At 41.0% G+C, this 15,226-nt stretch overlaps 1 protein-coding gene across 1 annotated transcript; it reads right to left on the bottom strand.

Annotated features, from left to right (window-relative positions):
* Positions 1-2,181: 2,181 nt before the first annotated feature.
* Positions 2,182-15,226, bottom strand: slc20a1b (solute carrier family 20 member 1b). The gene is made up of 11 exons (XM_034204072.1): positions 14,905-15,226; positions 13,186-13,901; positions 12,665-12,805; positions 11,412-11,497; positions 11,028-11,124; positions 7,465-7,584; positions 5,997-6,272; positions 4,872-5,469; positions 4,519-4,704; positions 4,312-4,396; positions 2,182-3,767 (listed from the first exon to the last, which is right to left on the bottom strand). The coding sequence occupies exons 2-11, from the start codon at positions 13,535-13,537 to the stop codon at positions 3,612-3,614; spliced, it is 2,097 nt and encodes a 698-aa protein (XP_034059963.1). The 5' UTR covers positions 13,538-13,901; positions 14,905-15,226; the 3' UTR covers positions 2,182-3,611.

Here is a 15,226-nt window from a genome sequence, read left to right as displayed (position 1 = left end):
TGGAGAAGCTCAACTTACATGTAAAATATCATAACCTTGTGTCTGATTCCTCTCCACACAGAGTCCCAGTCTGAGTCCTCTGAGGAAGCAGATGGTGAGATTGTGACATTAGGTTTTTTTCCTTAGTGTATTTCAGTCACACATTCAAACTCTAATTCTAGCTTTTGTCAATGACAGATTGTGTCTTTGTTATTTTTGACAGGGAGACAGAGGAGGGGTACGTAATGTTAATCTAAAATACTACAACCAACAGTTATCAGTCAAACAAGCACTACAATACACACTGTGTGTAATCAGCTACTGTGTTGTTTCATACTAACTCATGTTTCATTCAACTCAGATATTGAAATGTTATAGTTGTTACATCTATTTATAATTAGTAAGTAAAGATATAACATTAATGTAGTGAAGTAAAAGTACATGATTTCCCTCTGAATTGTAGTGCAGTAGAAGTACAAAGTAACTAAACATTTAAATACTCAAGTAAAGTACAAGTACCTCAAAATTGTACTTAAGCACATTACTTGAGTAAATCTACTTAGTTACTTCCCACCTGTTTACAATATACAAACAAATCAATTGAATCTTATGTCAAAAAGAATTAAGACAAACTCAAAACTTATCAAGTGCCTGCACACCTTCTTTTATATTTAATACAACCTAACATTATACATAAATATTCCAACTTTCTACCCCATGTTAACAAAACCTACCCCAATCAAACTAAATTAAACATTCAATACAAAACATGACCAAAGCAGAATAAAAACACCGTCATATCCTATAATTTGTTTTACAATGCCAGATTACTATTTTTTATGTGCCCCCTTCCGAGATAAAACAACAAGAGAAAGTTTGGCCAAATGGATCTTAAAAAGCATTTTTACTATCCCAATATTTTGAACTCAAAGTACATTTTAATGTCTTCACAGAGCATCATGAGGTAGTGCCAGAGACTAAGAGCATTTTGGGTAAGAAGTCAAATGGCCTCACTGACTGAATGATAAATTCCCCACTCTATTACCCCTTGCTGTAACTCTCCATTTTCTCATTTCTCCTCTGCAGATGAAGCCAGTCAGGATTCCACCAAGAAAGAACAAGGTTGAAACTACACTAACATCAGAATGCTGAAATGTATCCTTATCTGTTAACTGGTATTATCTGGAGAATGTGCTTCACCTTCCCCGAGGCTGACTCGTACCTGCTGAGGCAAGATGTGGTCAACTGTTTAAGCAACACAATAAAAGTTAAATTGTAGGTTATGCAATAAAGAAAATGTGTAAAAACGAAACCAGTCAGAGCCCGTCTCAGCTTGTTTACAGACCTGTATAGGCTCAGGACTAGTAAACACATAGACTCAAAAGCAATTACAAATGTTTAACTGGAGAGCTTGTTAAAACTACTTATGTGTTCCAGTTTAATGTAAAAAAACAATGAATTTTCTAGATATTCCAGTCACCGCAGAGAGGCCTACAAAAATAAGATGCTGGGGTTGTTTATTTGAATACAGTTCTCCTTGTATGTGATTACATCTAGGACAAGAATCCAGGGCATTCTGAGATGTCCCCTGGTGGTTATTGTGCTTGATTTTCACTATTTTTGGGCCAAGGATGCATTGTCCCTGTCCTAAAAAGGTTGTTTAAAAATGATGCAGTGTTAAAGGTCGCCTTTCTGATGATTCAGAAAGACACACCTTCATGAACCTGGCTTAAAGAGAGAATAGCTTTATGTACCAGCATAACCTTTTCCTGGATAGAATAAGACTTGCTTTGTTCTGTACAGCAGTATAATGACTCACTGATGCAGTCATCATTCATGTGTACCACACCTAGAGGCCATTTGTGTAACTGCTCTGGGAGCCCTGGAAAACTACTGAGTTGTGGTGTTTGCAATGTAAAGCTAGCGTAAAGGAATCCTCTCTGTCCCTGCCTCACAGATGTCCTGGAGTGAGAGAGCAGCACAAGGATCCAGACGCTCGCTCATCACCCGGTGCCCGCGCCGCACCGAGCCTACTGCCAATAAAAAAGGGAATTATTCCACCTCTGTACAACTTCTGTCCTCTTTTATTTCACAGTGACTAAATACTTCTGTTCAGTATTTCAGAACTGCCTTTTGGGACCTTTACATTTGTGAGAATAACAATATTTAGTTAAAAAGTAGTACAAAAAAAAAAGCAAGTTCAACAGTATCATTTTCCCATTTTTATTTGTTTTTTTGTCGTCCACAAGTGTGGACTAGTGTATGTTCATGTGCATTAAAAAAACAAAACTTTTCTTTGGTACCTAAAGGGAAAATCAAAACAATTAAGGCAACTACAGCATCTATAGATCTGATATGCATTTAGTACCGCAGCCAAATGACCACACACTGATGGCATGCAGCGTATGTCAGCCCTCGTTGTACAAGAGACCAGATCAGCTCAGTTAACATCCAGCTTTAGGGTTCCTGTGTGTCCTCGTTAACAACCTTATTCACATTCAAAAGGCCAGGAAATTCAGATGAAAGCTAGAATAACCAGAATAACTGGTTAGCAGGTGCAAACTCCACAGAAGAGCCAACATACTGGGAAGTAGGAGTTACAATGTGAAATGAAAATAACTACGCTGTAGGACACCTAAAGATGATGCATTCAAGTTTCAACAGGAGACTTAAGGTCTTGTTTGAGAGTAGACGTTCAATGACATTCTGCTGTTTTACTTCTCAAATTCAAGTAAATAATATTCAGGCCGTTGTTCCTGCGTTGATGAAGAACATAGAGCCTCAAGAAGTTCTGATAAAGAACTGGATTGATAACCCATTAAGACTAATGATAAGGGCTTTGCCAGTGAGTTCATTATTCAGATAAGTGTGCCATAAAACACTGCAAACGTCATCACATTTCTACATATGGCTGAAAACACTGTCACTACCTCTCAAGAGTAAACTTTACAGTTTAAAGTAAATATTGTTGTATAACACTAGAGGGGGGGGGGGGGGGGGGGGGGGGGGGGGGGGGGAGTTAAGGTCCCACAGTTTAGGGGATACAAGAAAGCCAGATGCAAAACATTAATAGTAATAATTACTTGAAATAGGGGGAACGCACACATACACAAATTAACTTGTTTTTCACCTAAAAATACTTTTGCATCTACGTTACTTTCAGCATGTGTTATGACTGGAGAGCTACATCAGCAAAAGGCTTATACTGCATTTCAATTATTCATTACTTTCTAAACGTGTAAAACAAAAATAAAAATAGTTGTATATACATAATTGCAAAGTAAAAAAAATAAATGGAAGAATGAGTATGAGAAACACAAAAAGTTGAAGCTTTCAGATTAACTCGTTACAGATCGATGAGATGAAAAAGCAAGTCAGAACAAAGAAATGTAATCTTCCCGCTGGAAGTAATGTGGCCCAAATGGAACAAACAGCAAATTCTAGTTTGAAAATGATGCAGCCAAGAACCACAGGCCCAAACCTCAAGTCATTTCAAACATTTGTTTTCCTTCATTCTTCCAAAGTTGTTGGCTTGAGGTAAGCGATATATTTTGGCCTTCCATCTCGCCTCCTCCTCTCGGTGCGCCGGAGCGGTTTCTTCCTCCTCCCCTGCTCGGGGTGCAGCCGAGTGCTCAGAGGATGCCGTAGATGAAGATGGCCATGATGGCGGCGCTGATCAGACCAGAGATGGGTACCGTCACAAACCACGCCATGAAGATGTTTCTGAACAGACGCCAGTCGACGGCCTTTTTCGAGCGCAGCCATCCGACCGCAACCACAGAGCCCACCTAGAAACACAGCAGAGGTCAGACAAATCCCATCATCTTCATTTAACTCATAAATAAAACTGGTCATACTTAATTATCTGTATGCAACTATATTGAAAAATGTAAATGATCCAATTCAAATATGATTGCAATTCACAATATTGTCCCAACATTCTTTAAAATGTGCTTAAAACTCTTTTAAAAATGGCAAAATAATACTGGAACAAACTAACATTTTGATGCCCCACATATAACACAAGTCCTTTTTGTGAACATTCCTTTTAAAAACAAGTTCATAACAAATCATAAAAATAACAAAGTACTGCTTCATAAACAAAAGATTGAAATGAATATTTTAAAGCAGGCTCTATTGGTCACTTCTCAGCCAGGACAGAGAATCCTATTTTGTCCCATCACTAGTCTGCAAACCTGAACCTTGTGAACTACAAAGTTATGAGAAAGTTGCTCCACAAACTGGGTTCCTGCTAAGTGTGGCCTCCCTCCCTCTGAATTAGGCTCCTCCCCCTGTCTCTCATTCCCAGACCACAGCGTGTGAGCTGCTCACCTTGCAGTGGGTGGTGGAAACAGGCAGGCCAATGTTGGAAGCTACCACCACGGTCAAGGCTGAGGCCAGTTCGATGCTGAAACCACTGCAGGGGAATACAAAAAACAACACTTAAATCTCTCCGGTGGGTTGTGTGCGAGCTAAATTATAGTAATGTCTGAGGAGGATGTGGTTTAATGACTCAAGGAAAAACAGCTCTGTGAATACCTTGAGGGGGTGATGGGTGTAAGGTCCTTGCCCATAGTCTGGATCACTCTGCGGCCCCACACCCAGAGTCCGGCGCAGATGCCCACGCCTCCGTACAGCAGCAGCCAAATTGGTGTAGGTTCATTTGAATACACATTGCTGCTTTTGTAAACACTCCACAGAGCTACCAGCGGTCCAATGGCATTACTGCAGAGGAAACAATAGAATGATTTCAACAGGGGATCATTATTTTTGACTTTTGAGATGAACCGTGACCAGTAAAAATGTCCACTTCAACATACCAGAAATACAAAAGTATCCTTTTTTAGCTACATGACTGTTAACAAGTGACCTTCATGAAGGAATCTGCATACCTAACGTCGTTTCCCCCGTGGGCAAAGGATCCGAAGCAGGCGGTAAGAATCTGGAGGAACTGGAAGAGAGTTGAGACTTCTGGCTTGTCCGCCTCAAGGCCATCGTCTTCCAGAGAGCTTTGGCTGCTGCCTGCGTCCTCCTTCGCCATTTCCAGCGTCACGTCCCCCTCTCCCAGGGCTTCGGGAGTGGTGTGCTCTGCCACAGCATTGCAGTAGCTGGTGTAACTGTCCATTCGCACGCGCTTCTTCTCCTGCCCTCCTGATGCCGTGACCTTGTCGCCATCCTCGTAGGCACGATATTCTCCCTCTCTGTGCTTGAAGTCTCCGTGCATGCCGATGATGGCCATGGTGTAGGAGGTGTAGCTGTTGTTACGGCGGATGGGTCGGTCCCCCCCCTCGCCCATGCAGTCCCCGACCTTGGCCAGGTGGAGTTTGTGCAGCAGGTCCTTGTAGAGGCCTGAGTCTTTGTGCACCGTGTGGTACTGGCTGTACCCGTTACTGGGGATCTGTGCCGGCCTGTTGTTGAACTGGTTAGCTGAATTTGCGGCGCCATTGCTGTGCTGGTTGTTGGCCTGACCGTTACACTGAACCTGTTTGTCTGCAGAAAGGGGGAGAAAACATTTGTAAGTGTTTAATAGCATTTGTCTAGGACTGTGGGGGAAAAAACACATTATTTTATCATATGATATAGAATTGACCATTCTCTTAAAGCTAAACTCAATGTTGCCCATTAAGTATACATTCACCTCAACATGAGGCCAGAATGCCCAGCAGGGTTTTCCCTTTGAGTCTTTGGAAGTTCCCACAAGCTCATGCCATTCATTGTTTGCGTAATGTGGTTCAATATTTTAACGTTTTTAATAAAACAAATATTCCAAGGTTGTCCTTACATTACAATTCCATTATTTTATCAGTAGTATAAAATTATAATAGAATTATCATTTGTCCTGATTATTACTGTTATAATGTATCAAAACAAAAGTAGTTATTGTGATAGGCCTATGTGTAAGTCCTTTCATAATTGTATTAATGTAACAGAAAACATACATTACCACCACAAACCATGAGGTTACTTATTTAATTAAATCCTAAGTGTTTAACTATGATGCTTCTTGGCACACGTACCATCATTTTCATTGCTGCAGTCATTGTCATCAGAGTCTCCAATGTCAAACGCCACCCTGCGTTCCTTATTATTGTCAACATCGTCTGAATCTCCAAAGTCAAACGCCACCCTGCGGTCCTCAGAGGCGGCCTGGGGCTGAGCAGATGCGCTTTGATCGACAGATGGAGTGGTAGTCGTGTCCGTGGCAGTCTGTTTCAGGATCGGACATGTGGCCTCCTTCGGCTCCCTCTTCTCCATCAGGGGGCTCTCAGAGGGGCTGGAAGACTTGAGATCTCCTAGTAGGGGAGGGGTAATAGTGAGCTGTTGCTTGAAACATATTCAGTGTACACTAGATATACTAGCACAGTCCATGTTGCATAACTAACGAGTCAAGAAAAAAACATTTTAAATGCAACCTAACCTCACAGGATCAGATAAATGGATTATGACATTACTAGGAACATATTTACACTACCGCTCGCAGCTCAGCTTATGCAAGACAAGAGTCAACACAGCCAGTGGCTCACATAACAATGTGTCGTTTTAAAAAGTGAATCAGATACTAGAGATAATATTTGTATTTGATATTTCTCAGAGTTTTCTGACTAGGTGGCAACATTGCATCATCCAAACTGGTCAAAGCTGACGTGAAGCACTCAGTTACCCTCTGACTTCCACCCACGTGCACGGCAAAGGCCATGTCAACCGAACTGTCAGGCCTATTTCAGTCAAGGAGCTAAACGCCAATTAGTGGATCACTATGACCAGATTAGGCAGCCGGGCAGCAGAGTGGATGTTGATTTAGACTTGTTTTAGAATTTGACGTTTATCTGATACTAAGAGACATTAGAGAGGCAAGTATTGCATACAAATATTTAGACATCGGTCTCTGACAATGTAATACTTTAGTAGAGAACCACAACCCTAGGTTTTGTGTTTTTTTTAAATCAAGTTTTGAATGTTAAAAAAGTGTTTTGAAAACTAAAACGTTGGTGCTAAACCGTAGTTTGTCAGAAAGTTATTCTGTTATTTGCCCTTACATTGTTAATGCAGTTACACATTGACTTAAAGACTTGTTATGAAGGGACCACTGAATACAAAGCACTGTATTGTTAAGACACAAGAGGACTGCATACATTCATAAAGGTTGAAATGGATGGCATTACCCTTCAACACTGAAACCACACAATGGGTGTGTGCGTGCAGATGGCTTATGGGGGTTTTGCCTTTAATCCCGGTTTATGGAACAAAAGCTAATGACAATATTTCCCTCTGATTTCTATTAGAGCGACGTTCCCGAGCACCATTTACCAGATGAATACGAGAACGCAGTGTGAATAGTTTCAGGTTGCAAGTGCCATCTTATATCCCTTGCTTGTCCAATGATGGTTAGGAAAACCATATTTTTTGTGGTCAGCAGAAAATGACAAGAATTTGAAAAACTGAATGATCAGGTACCAACACATCAAAAACATAAATGTGACTTACGTTCAATCTTCTTCTTGAGGCGTGGGCAGACAATAAACCAGACCACAAGGGCCGTCAGCAAAGCGAAGCCCAAGGAGATGAGCAGGATGCCCCACCAAGGGATCTTGTCAAATCCCAACACTGAAGGATCGCCAGGTGCCAGGGACAGAATCAGACAGACACAAGAAGGAGAACAGAGAAAGGCAGTTTTAAAAAACAGGGCAGCGGGTGCTGCCTTTCTAGGACAACACACAAATAGGCTAAACAGCAAACTGAGCCATTTTATAAAAATATGTTGGTGGTATTTTTAGTAAGTAGCATGAAGTCATGTTAGCATGAAAATATTCTTATTTAAAAAACAAGGATGCCCCAATCAATCAACGATCAATTAGAATTACAATGCTATAGCGTAACATCAATGAAATCTGACCAAGTGTCAACCTTTAGCTCTAGTTTTTACAAGCATGCCTGCATTGCGTCATTGCGCCACGTCCTAGTTAAATATGGAAAGCATGTGTATTCCATGCTTTGAATTATTATGCAACACTAAAAAAGGTGAAAGACACAAATGTCACCATGACCCCAAAATGCCCCACCAACATGGAAAATAAGTTCCTTAAAAAAGCAACATTATTAAAAAGGAGTAAAAGAAGGGGGAGTCCTTTACTGGACCTCTGAGTTTGCTGTAGCAATAAGGACACGCTCCTGCCAAGACTGCAGCAAAGCTGGTGCAGAAGAGCTGGATATAATGCAGCACATGCTGGAAAAAAGCAACAGTTTAAATGTCCCAAGGGAAGCATTCATGTGTCATACAGAGAAGATGCAAGTAGGCAGTGCAGCTCTGAGAGAACAAAAACAAAAGTCTGCTGAAAATTCCAACAATACCACCACCAGTGCGGTGACCTTGGCCATGCATATAAGAACCACAAAAACACATTCTCTCTGAGTTTACGATAAACAGGAGTAAACAAGCACCAAGGCTAAGTGATAAGTGTCTCTGTGTTCCTTTGGGTCCACTCTCTGCACCGAGTCACGCTGTAGCACGAGACCGCGGAGCCCCTTACTGATGTTTATTTAGTTACGCAATGGAAGCTCACTCCCGTCAGGATTAGAGAGGAAAAAACCGGAAGGAGGCTCTGTAACAGCAGCTCTCGTCTTTCAGAGCTCACATGTAGTGGGACACCCAGTAACAGGTGGGATTTGTCACCACTTAGGAAAACTCAAAAGAAAAAGTTAAAAAAAAAAACTCCCACATGACATACTACATACACAATTCAGATGAACACTCTTTGTCACAGTGACTTGTTTGTTCTAACAATATATATAAAAGAGCGGATTTAAAGCCTAGGTCTAGCCTTGTGATAAACCCTCCCACACAAAGGGGTGAGTCTACACCACAGCCATGCAGTGGGATGAATGAGATGGGACAGGAAATGTACTTTAACCACGGCTGCGTCCAAACCCCTCCCATAAACTCTGTATCCCGTGGCCTGCATTACACAACAACATGTTTTGTTGTTTTTTACACTACCATATGTGAATCAAGCAGCAAACCAAAACTACAAAGATGTAAAGTGGCAGTTTCTGACTCACTTGGTCAACTTTAGTTACATCTTCTCACTTCTGTCTCGAGCCCCAAATAGAACTTAGCAACAGTATTAGGATACGGTTACAGCTGCATTAAGTCTTTGCTCTGGAGGGATCTATAAGCCCAGCTACACAATACGTTTCTATCAATGACCGTCTCTGAAGACTAAGACTTTGTTTGAGGACAATCAGGTCAAAATAAGTCTGGAATTCCAAAGGTGTGTATCATCTCATGTTGCTGATTGTTTGGCGTCCCCTGAGTGACCAACACTACCGGGTGTTTGTTTTTCAGAGGGTAACCCAGGCAGAAAATGTGTTCCTAGCTTAACACATTGAGGCTTGTGTAGGTGGGGTCAAAATGTACTGTCTCCATGACACCGAGCACTTTGAAACATACAATGGTACGCAAAATAAATGGTGTTTAGAACGGCATGAAACAGGCCAGCAACATGGACAGAATTCAGGGACAACTTAGCTGATGGGGAACTGCATCTGAGATTCTTTGTCAAAAGCTCTGGAAAATACCTCCAGTAGCCTTTAAGATTTCCTTCCTTGTTCTTATATTTTGGAATGTCTTTTTCGAGTATCTCGCCCAGATTGTCAGTAGATGGAAGTGATTCTATAGCAACTTAGAAAGCCACCGTTTCTCTCTATCCAGGTGACAAGCATGTGGAAAATGTGTGTGGTGTAGTAATGTGGAGTAGGACCATTATCCTTAATCTGTTTATGTGTTAGATTTTCATTGTGAAATGAGTGACAGCACTTTAGTGATTGAAGGTGTTAAAAGCCCAAGTTACACTAAGCTTCGTCTGGAACAGAGCAACAGCTGACCTTCAAATTCTTTGCTGGCCAAAATTGCATGCACATGCTGACTTGAGGTCTCTGGCACTGGTGTATATATTGAGTATAGAATGTGCTGTGGGATGCCTGGTGTCCATTCGCACCACTGTGATAAGCTCTAGATCAGGGAAGCAAACATACTGTACTCAGCTGGGAGAAGATATCACTGCTGCATTAGAGTTCATATACCAGCAATATTGAGCTGTCGTTGGCATGTGAGCCAGTGAAGTATACTATCCAGAACTGGGCTCAAGCTTAGCAACTCAAGTCTGGTTTGGATGATAAACACACGACAGTTAAAAAAGATATAATTAAATGGATGGATACGTAATTAGCTGTAATTCATGCCTAGTCTTATTATTCATCATGCAGGAATCGATGGTTAATGTGAAACCGGCTCCACTGTAGTCTTGAGGCTTTAACAATGAGAATTGCTAAGGTGTCTGAAATGCAGTCTCGCACCTTTTTCTTTTTCATGTGAGGTACCCAGGTACAGGTCCTCATGTACAGTGCTTTGAGGTGTGAGGGACTTCACACAACTGTACAGAATGTGCCTGGCTAAGCAGGGTTATGGGCTAAGCTGGAACTGCATCTCCTCTCTGTGAGCGTGCCGCTGATGTGCATGCACACATCAGCGCACAATTTCTGGTCAAACTCTGGCCTGTAGCCGCCATTTAATGGCCCAGGCCAGCTAACATCTTGAACTGTTAGGCCCTGTAGAGAGAAGAAAACACAAGGAGCGAAAGTTGCTCGTTTAATGACGAGATTCTGGAAAACGAAATGCCAACATTTAATGAATTACTATACAAGTTGTGAGCAGTAATAAAACAATAGCCATTTAAAAACACCCTCTTTACTTCTCTGTTCCTCCTTCATGAAGGGCAGACAGTGACGTCAACAGTAAAGTGAAATCTTATTTCCATCTCCCTGTTGTGCTCCGCTCTAAAACTTCATTCCAGCTATGACCCACATAGAACCACAAGCAAGAAAAGCCCCAAAAAACATGTTAAAATAAACACAGCTTCTGTGAAAATGGTAAACAGTCTGGTTCAGTCTGAAATAGCTGTGGGCATCCGGCTGTCTGAGGGAGCAGTTTATTTTAAGCTGTGGCTGTGGGCAGGCATGCAGAGCAAAATGACTGAAACAATGATACTCACTCGGAGCTCCAGTGTACATGATGGAGAAAACGTTGATTCCCATAGTCACGGCGTAAAACACAGGCAGGGCTCTCAATCCGTTAGGCACAGGGTCTTTCTACAGGGACAAAACAAAGCACCAAGTCAGAAAAACTCATTCCACTCGCATTAACAGAATTGCCAGACTTTGCTGTCAGGTTACAGTAATATGAATCTCGCTGTCATGATGTAGATAAGAAACTGCTTCAGAGAACAGTAGCTTAATTCTCACCATGCAACAAACATTTCCTCTTTTTCTTTTTGGCAAGAGGGAGTTGAAACTGACCCAAAAGCATCTCTCAGGAAGAATATCCTCTAACTCAGAAACAAATACTATCTACAACTTGAAAAAAAAAGCCAGCTAACCTTGTGTAAGATGAACATTCGCACAAAGTAGAAAAGAACGGCTGACATTATTCCGGACAAGAGAGGACTCAGGAACCAGGAAGCAACTGCAATGCAAGAATGATAACAATTGCAATTAGGGGAAATGCAACAGTTTGACAATTCTATCAAAAAAATAAAAACATATGCATATACTTTATATAAAAAATAAAAATAAAAATAAAAATCTTTAGGGGAATGCAATTGTTATCGGGAAACGGATTCAGTCTTCGGGCAGACTGTTTTTCATCAGGTTTGGGCTTTCAATAGAGGAACATCGCGATGCAATCTATCATCTAATGCAGGGGTGTCAAACTCAATTTCATCACGGGCCACATCAGCATTATGGTTGCACTCAAAGGGCCGGTTGTAACTTTAAGACTATATAAAAATACATATATAAATATATCATATATATAAAATAATGTATTATATTACATCATTGCCTCTTCATTGGATTATCATCGGATAGGGTAATAACTTCATAATTAACTACGTCTGAAAGCAGAAGTCTAGGGCAAATAATTGCAAGTCTCTTCAGTGCGTATGTCCCAAAATGATTTAAAAAGAAAAGCCAAATTCTGGAGAAAAAAGAAATAGAAGTGACATTTTGAAATAAAAATCTAATTCTGAGAAAAAGGAATTCTATGAAAAAAAAGCATATTTTGAAGAAAAAAAGGCAAATTCTGAGAAAAAAAAGTCATATTTGAGATGCATTGTGGGACATGTAGTTTATGGGCAACGTGCTTCTGTAGCATGTAACCGTATAATAAACATATTATATTCTTTGCAAGCTCTTGTGGGGCCACATAAAATGAAGTCGCGGGCCGAATGTGGCCCCCGGGCCTTGAGTTTGACACCCCTGATCTAATGCAACAAATGTGAGAAACAACTTGTGAAATTAGAGCTGCTACTGTTTATTCCTGTAAAGCTTGTTGACTCATATTCTCAATTGGCTCATTCTTTAACAAGCATTGAGCATCAAACATTTAAAACATAGACAGCAAAATCGCAACATTACATATTGTACAAGTGGTGATTTCAGCTTTAAAATCCTTCCCAAATGTCTAATTCTTTGATTACCCAAGTATTGAAGGCCATCAGATAAAACATTGGCTGACATGTTATAATTGCAATTACGAGTCACACCGGGCCATAACATCAATATATTCTATGACGTATATCAATTAATCACTGGGGGAAATTAAGTGAGCGGATAAGAGTGTTTGACTTACCGATACGGAGAAGTTCAAGCCATCTGACTCCCTGCGAGCCTCTGGCAACAAGTGAGAAGCCGATAGTAGCACCAACAATGCAGTGTGTTCCAGAGATGGGGAGTTTAAGGAAGGATGCAGCCAGCTGCCACACAGCAGAACCTAAAATAGAAAACAATCATTGATCATATTAGGCTGACAAACCAACACATAATCAGCTTTTAGTCAACTTTAGAAATCAGTTAAAAAGATAAACATAAATGCAATAGGTGGATATGGCAAAACACAATATGAATGTGTTTTGGTAAAACATTCTAAAATATTTGCAGTAAGCCGATTCATATAAATAATTTGTTGACAACTTTATTCAGACATTTTGCAAACAAAGAGCAATTAGTGTGATCCACATTTCCAGATGTGGGATTGACACACTCCAGTTGTGATAACCAAATGGCACACAGCCTTATATTCCACACAGATCTATTCACAGGGTTCAATGACCGTAGGTTTAACTACACACAAGATATGCTGCAGGTACTCACCGAACATGGCGCTGATGGATCCAGCCATCAATTCCTGCTCAGTGCCATTGTACATGCCCACATCGATGATACCCTTGCGGATGGTTTCACTCACTTTGGCCCCAAGGAGCACAGACCCCACAGTCTCAAACACAGTGGCCAGAATGCATGCCTGTCGCAAGGTGACCACTCCAGAGCCAACGGCTGTGCCAAATGAGTTGGCAACGTCATTGGCACCCACAGAAAAGGCTAAGACGAAGGCGATGATGAAGCCCACAACCAGCAGCCATGTGTATTCTGTCAGATACGTGGACTGGGTCGCTAGCCCCACTGTGGTCGCCAGTATTATTGCAGTGGCAGTTGTCGAAACCATGATTTTCGACTATAGAGAAATTGCTTCACAATCTTTAAATGGGAAATAATGCCTGTCGAAGTTATTTATATTGCTACTTAAAAACAGCAGCTAGTTTTAAATAAAAACAGAGGTAAATGGTTAATAAATATATTATTTAGGCTTGCCTGTTTTAAAACAGGGTTACTGAGATTTAGCAGTGCAAACTTGTAATGTGTTTAACTGGTACTGACCAGAAAACGATTAATGTAAACAGAGGTGTAGTGTGGGCGTATTGCTATCCTGTAATTAAACTAGATCTGTTCTTGTTCCTTTTGTGCTGAGATGTCACACAGATTAAAACTGCCATTGTGCAACTTCAAGTGTAGATGAGCTTGGGTACATTCTGAAAAGACAAAAGACAAAAAAACGGCTGCTTTAAAATCTGTTATTTCTCATTCGACCTTCACGTGGAGGGTCATGAAGAAGCATACACAACAAGACTGACACAACGGAGGACAGAGTGGGGATCAGGGATGGTTTCAAGCGGGTTAAACATTCTCTAGATAAGATAAAACATGTCAGAAACGTGGAAACAACAGTAGTAGACGCTATGATCGGAAGGATGGTTTCTACTAGATGCCTTTCCTGGAAACCTAATGAGAAGCCATTTTTTGTAAATGTCGCAGGAAGAAACCGGAGCTTAGATTACCCCAACGTCCTCAATTTTAACCGATTTACCACCTGTATAACGATCTATTAAGTTTAATTTCTAGCACTGCTGACTGTGGATGACATTACGAAGTAATGAGTGCCTTAGTTAATAGGAAACATGATAGTAGTGTTTGCGTGTGCACGTGCCGTCATTCATTCATAGAACACAACCCTGAACACGAGCATCTGTTCATACCGCTTCACGTGACAAACTGCTCGAATATACGATATCTTAAATTAATGTAAAAGGCAGTTATGTCTACTATAATGGATAAGGTATCACAGTTTCAATAATGTTTGACGTATTTTCTTTTGTAAAAAGGGGATGCAACCGGATGTGACTCAACGACATTCGCTGATATGCGTGTGTTGTAACCTTAAAATAGTTTGTATTTCCTTCATCCCGTTAACCTAGGTTCGAGCCATCAATGTTGACACGGAAGCCAACACTATAATCTATCCTAAAACAAGCTGTCAAACCTACAATACCGGTAGCCGCGTCTCCCCCTTCGCTTATACTAAAAACTCCTTGGTTAGCTGGGAGTACACAATGGTGTATCTGACCAGCTGGTGTTAGCATTAGCTTTGAGCCTACATTTAACGGTGATAGCCTCATTTCCGGAGTTCAGTGAAAAAACACACGCAACACTGTACATTATATCTTCTGATAGAAAGTCTGAGTTAGAAAAACTTACCAAACGTAGCAGTTGTCAGGCTTGCTGAGAGCAGTGCTCGTTAGCCAGTAAGCTAATTAGCGCGCCCGCACACAGATGGAGTCGTTACGGTAGCGCGCGCGGGATAACGGATACATAAACGGATTTGAAGACGACCCCCTTCGAAAAGACGACTTTCTCTAAAAAAAAAAGAAAACGGTAATAAAGAGTCAACGTCAAAAAGCTAATTACGATACGATGTGAGATAACTCCAAATCCAGAACCGTCTATGATTGAATGAGCTCGCACAGCCGCGTGTAGAACTTGTTCGTACGGGGGAGCGGAACAGACTTCTTTATTGGAT

The sequence above is a fragment of the Gymnodraco acuticeps genome, unplaced genomic scaffold (assembly GCF_902827175.1).
Source record: "Gymnodraco acuticeps unplaced genomic scaffold, fGymAcu1.1, whole genome shotgun sequence".
NCBI classification, from domain to species: domain Eukaryota; kingdom Metazoa; phylum Chordata; class Actinopteri; order Perciformes; family Bathydraconidae; genus Gymnodraco; species Gymnodraco acuticeps.
The sequence above is the reverse complement of the archived record's forward strand: the minus strand, read 5'-3'. Positions and strand labels throughout refer to the sequence as shown.

Bases quoted from the DNA above. Each gene is read 5' to 3' on its own strand.
- slc20a1b (XM_034204072.1), bottom strand. From the start codon at position 13,537: ATGGTTTCGACAACTGCCACTGCAATAATACTGGCGACCACAGTGGGG. The intron at 11,125-11,411 runs GTTAGCTGGCTT...TTGTCCCTGTAG, and splicing joins GAATGTTCATCTTACACAAG to AAAGACCCTGTGCCTAACGG. The intron at 4,397-4,518 runs GTATTCACAGAG...ATTCCCCTGCAG, and splicing joins ACACCCATCACCCCCTCAAG to TGGTTTCAGCATCGAACTGG.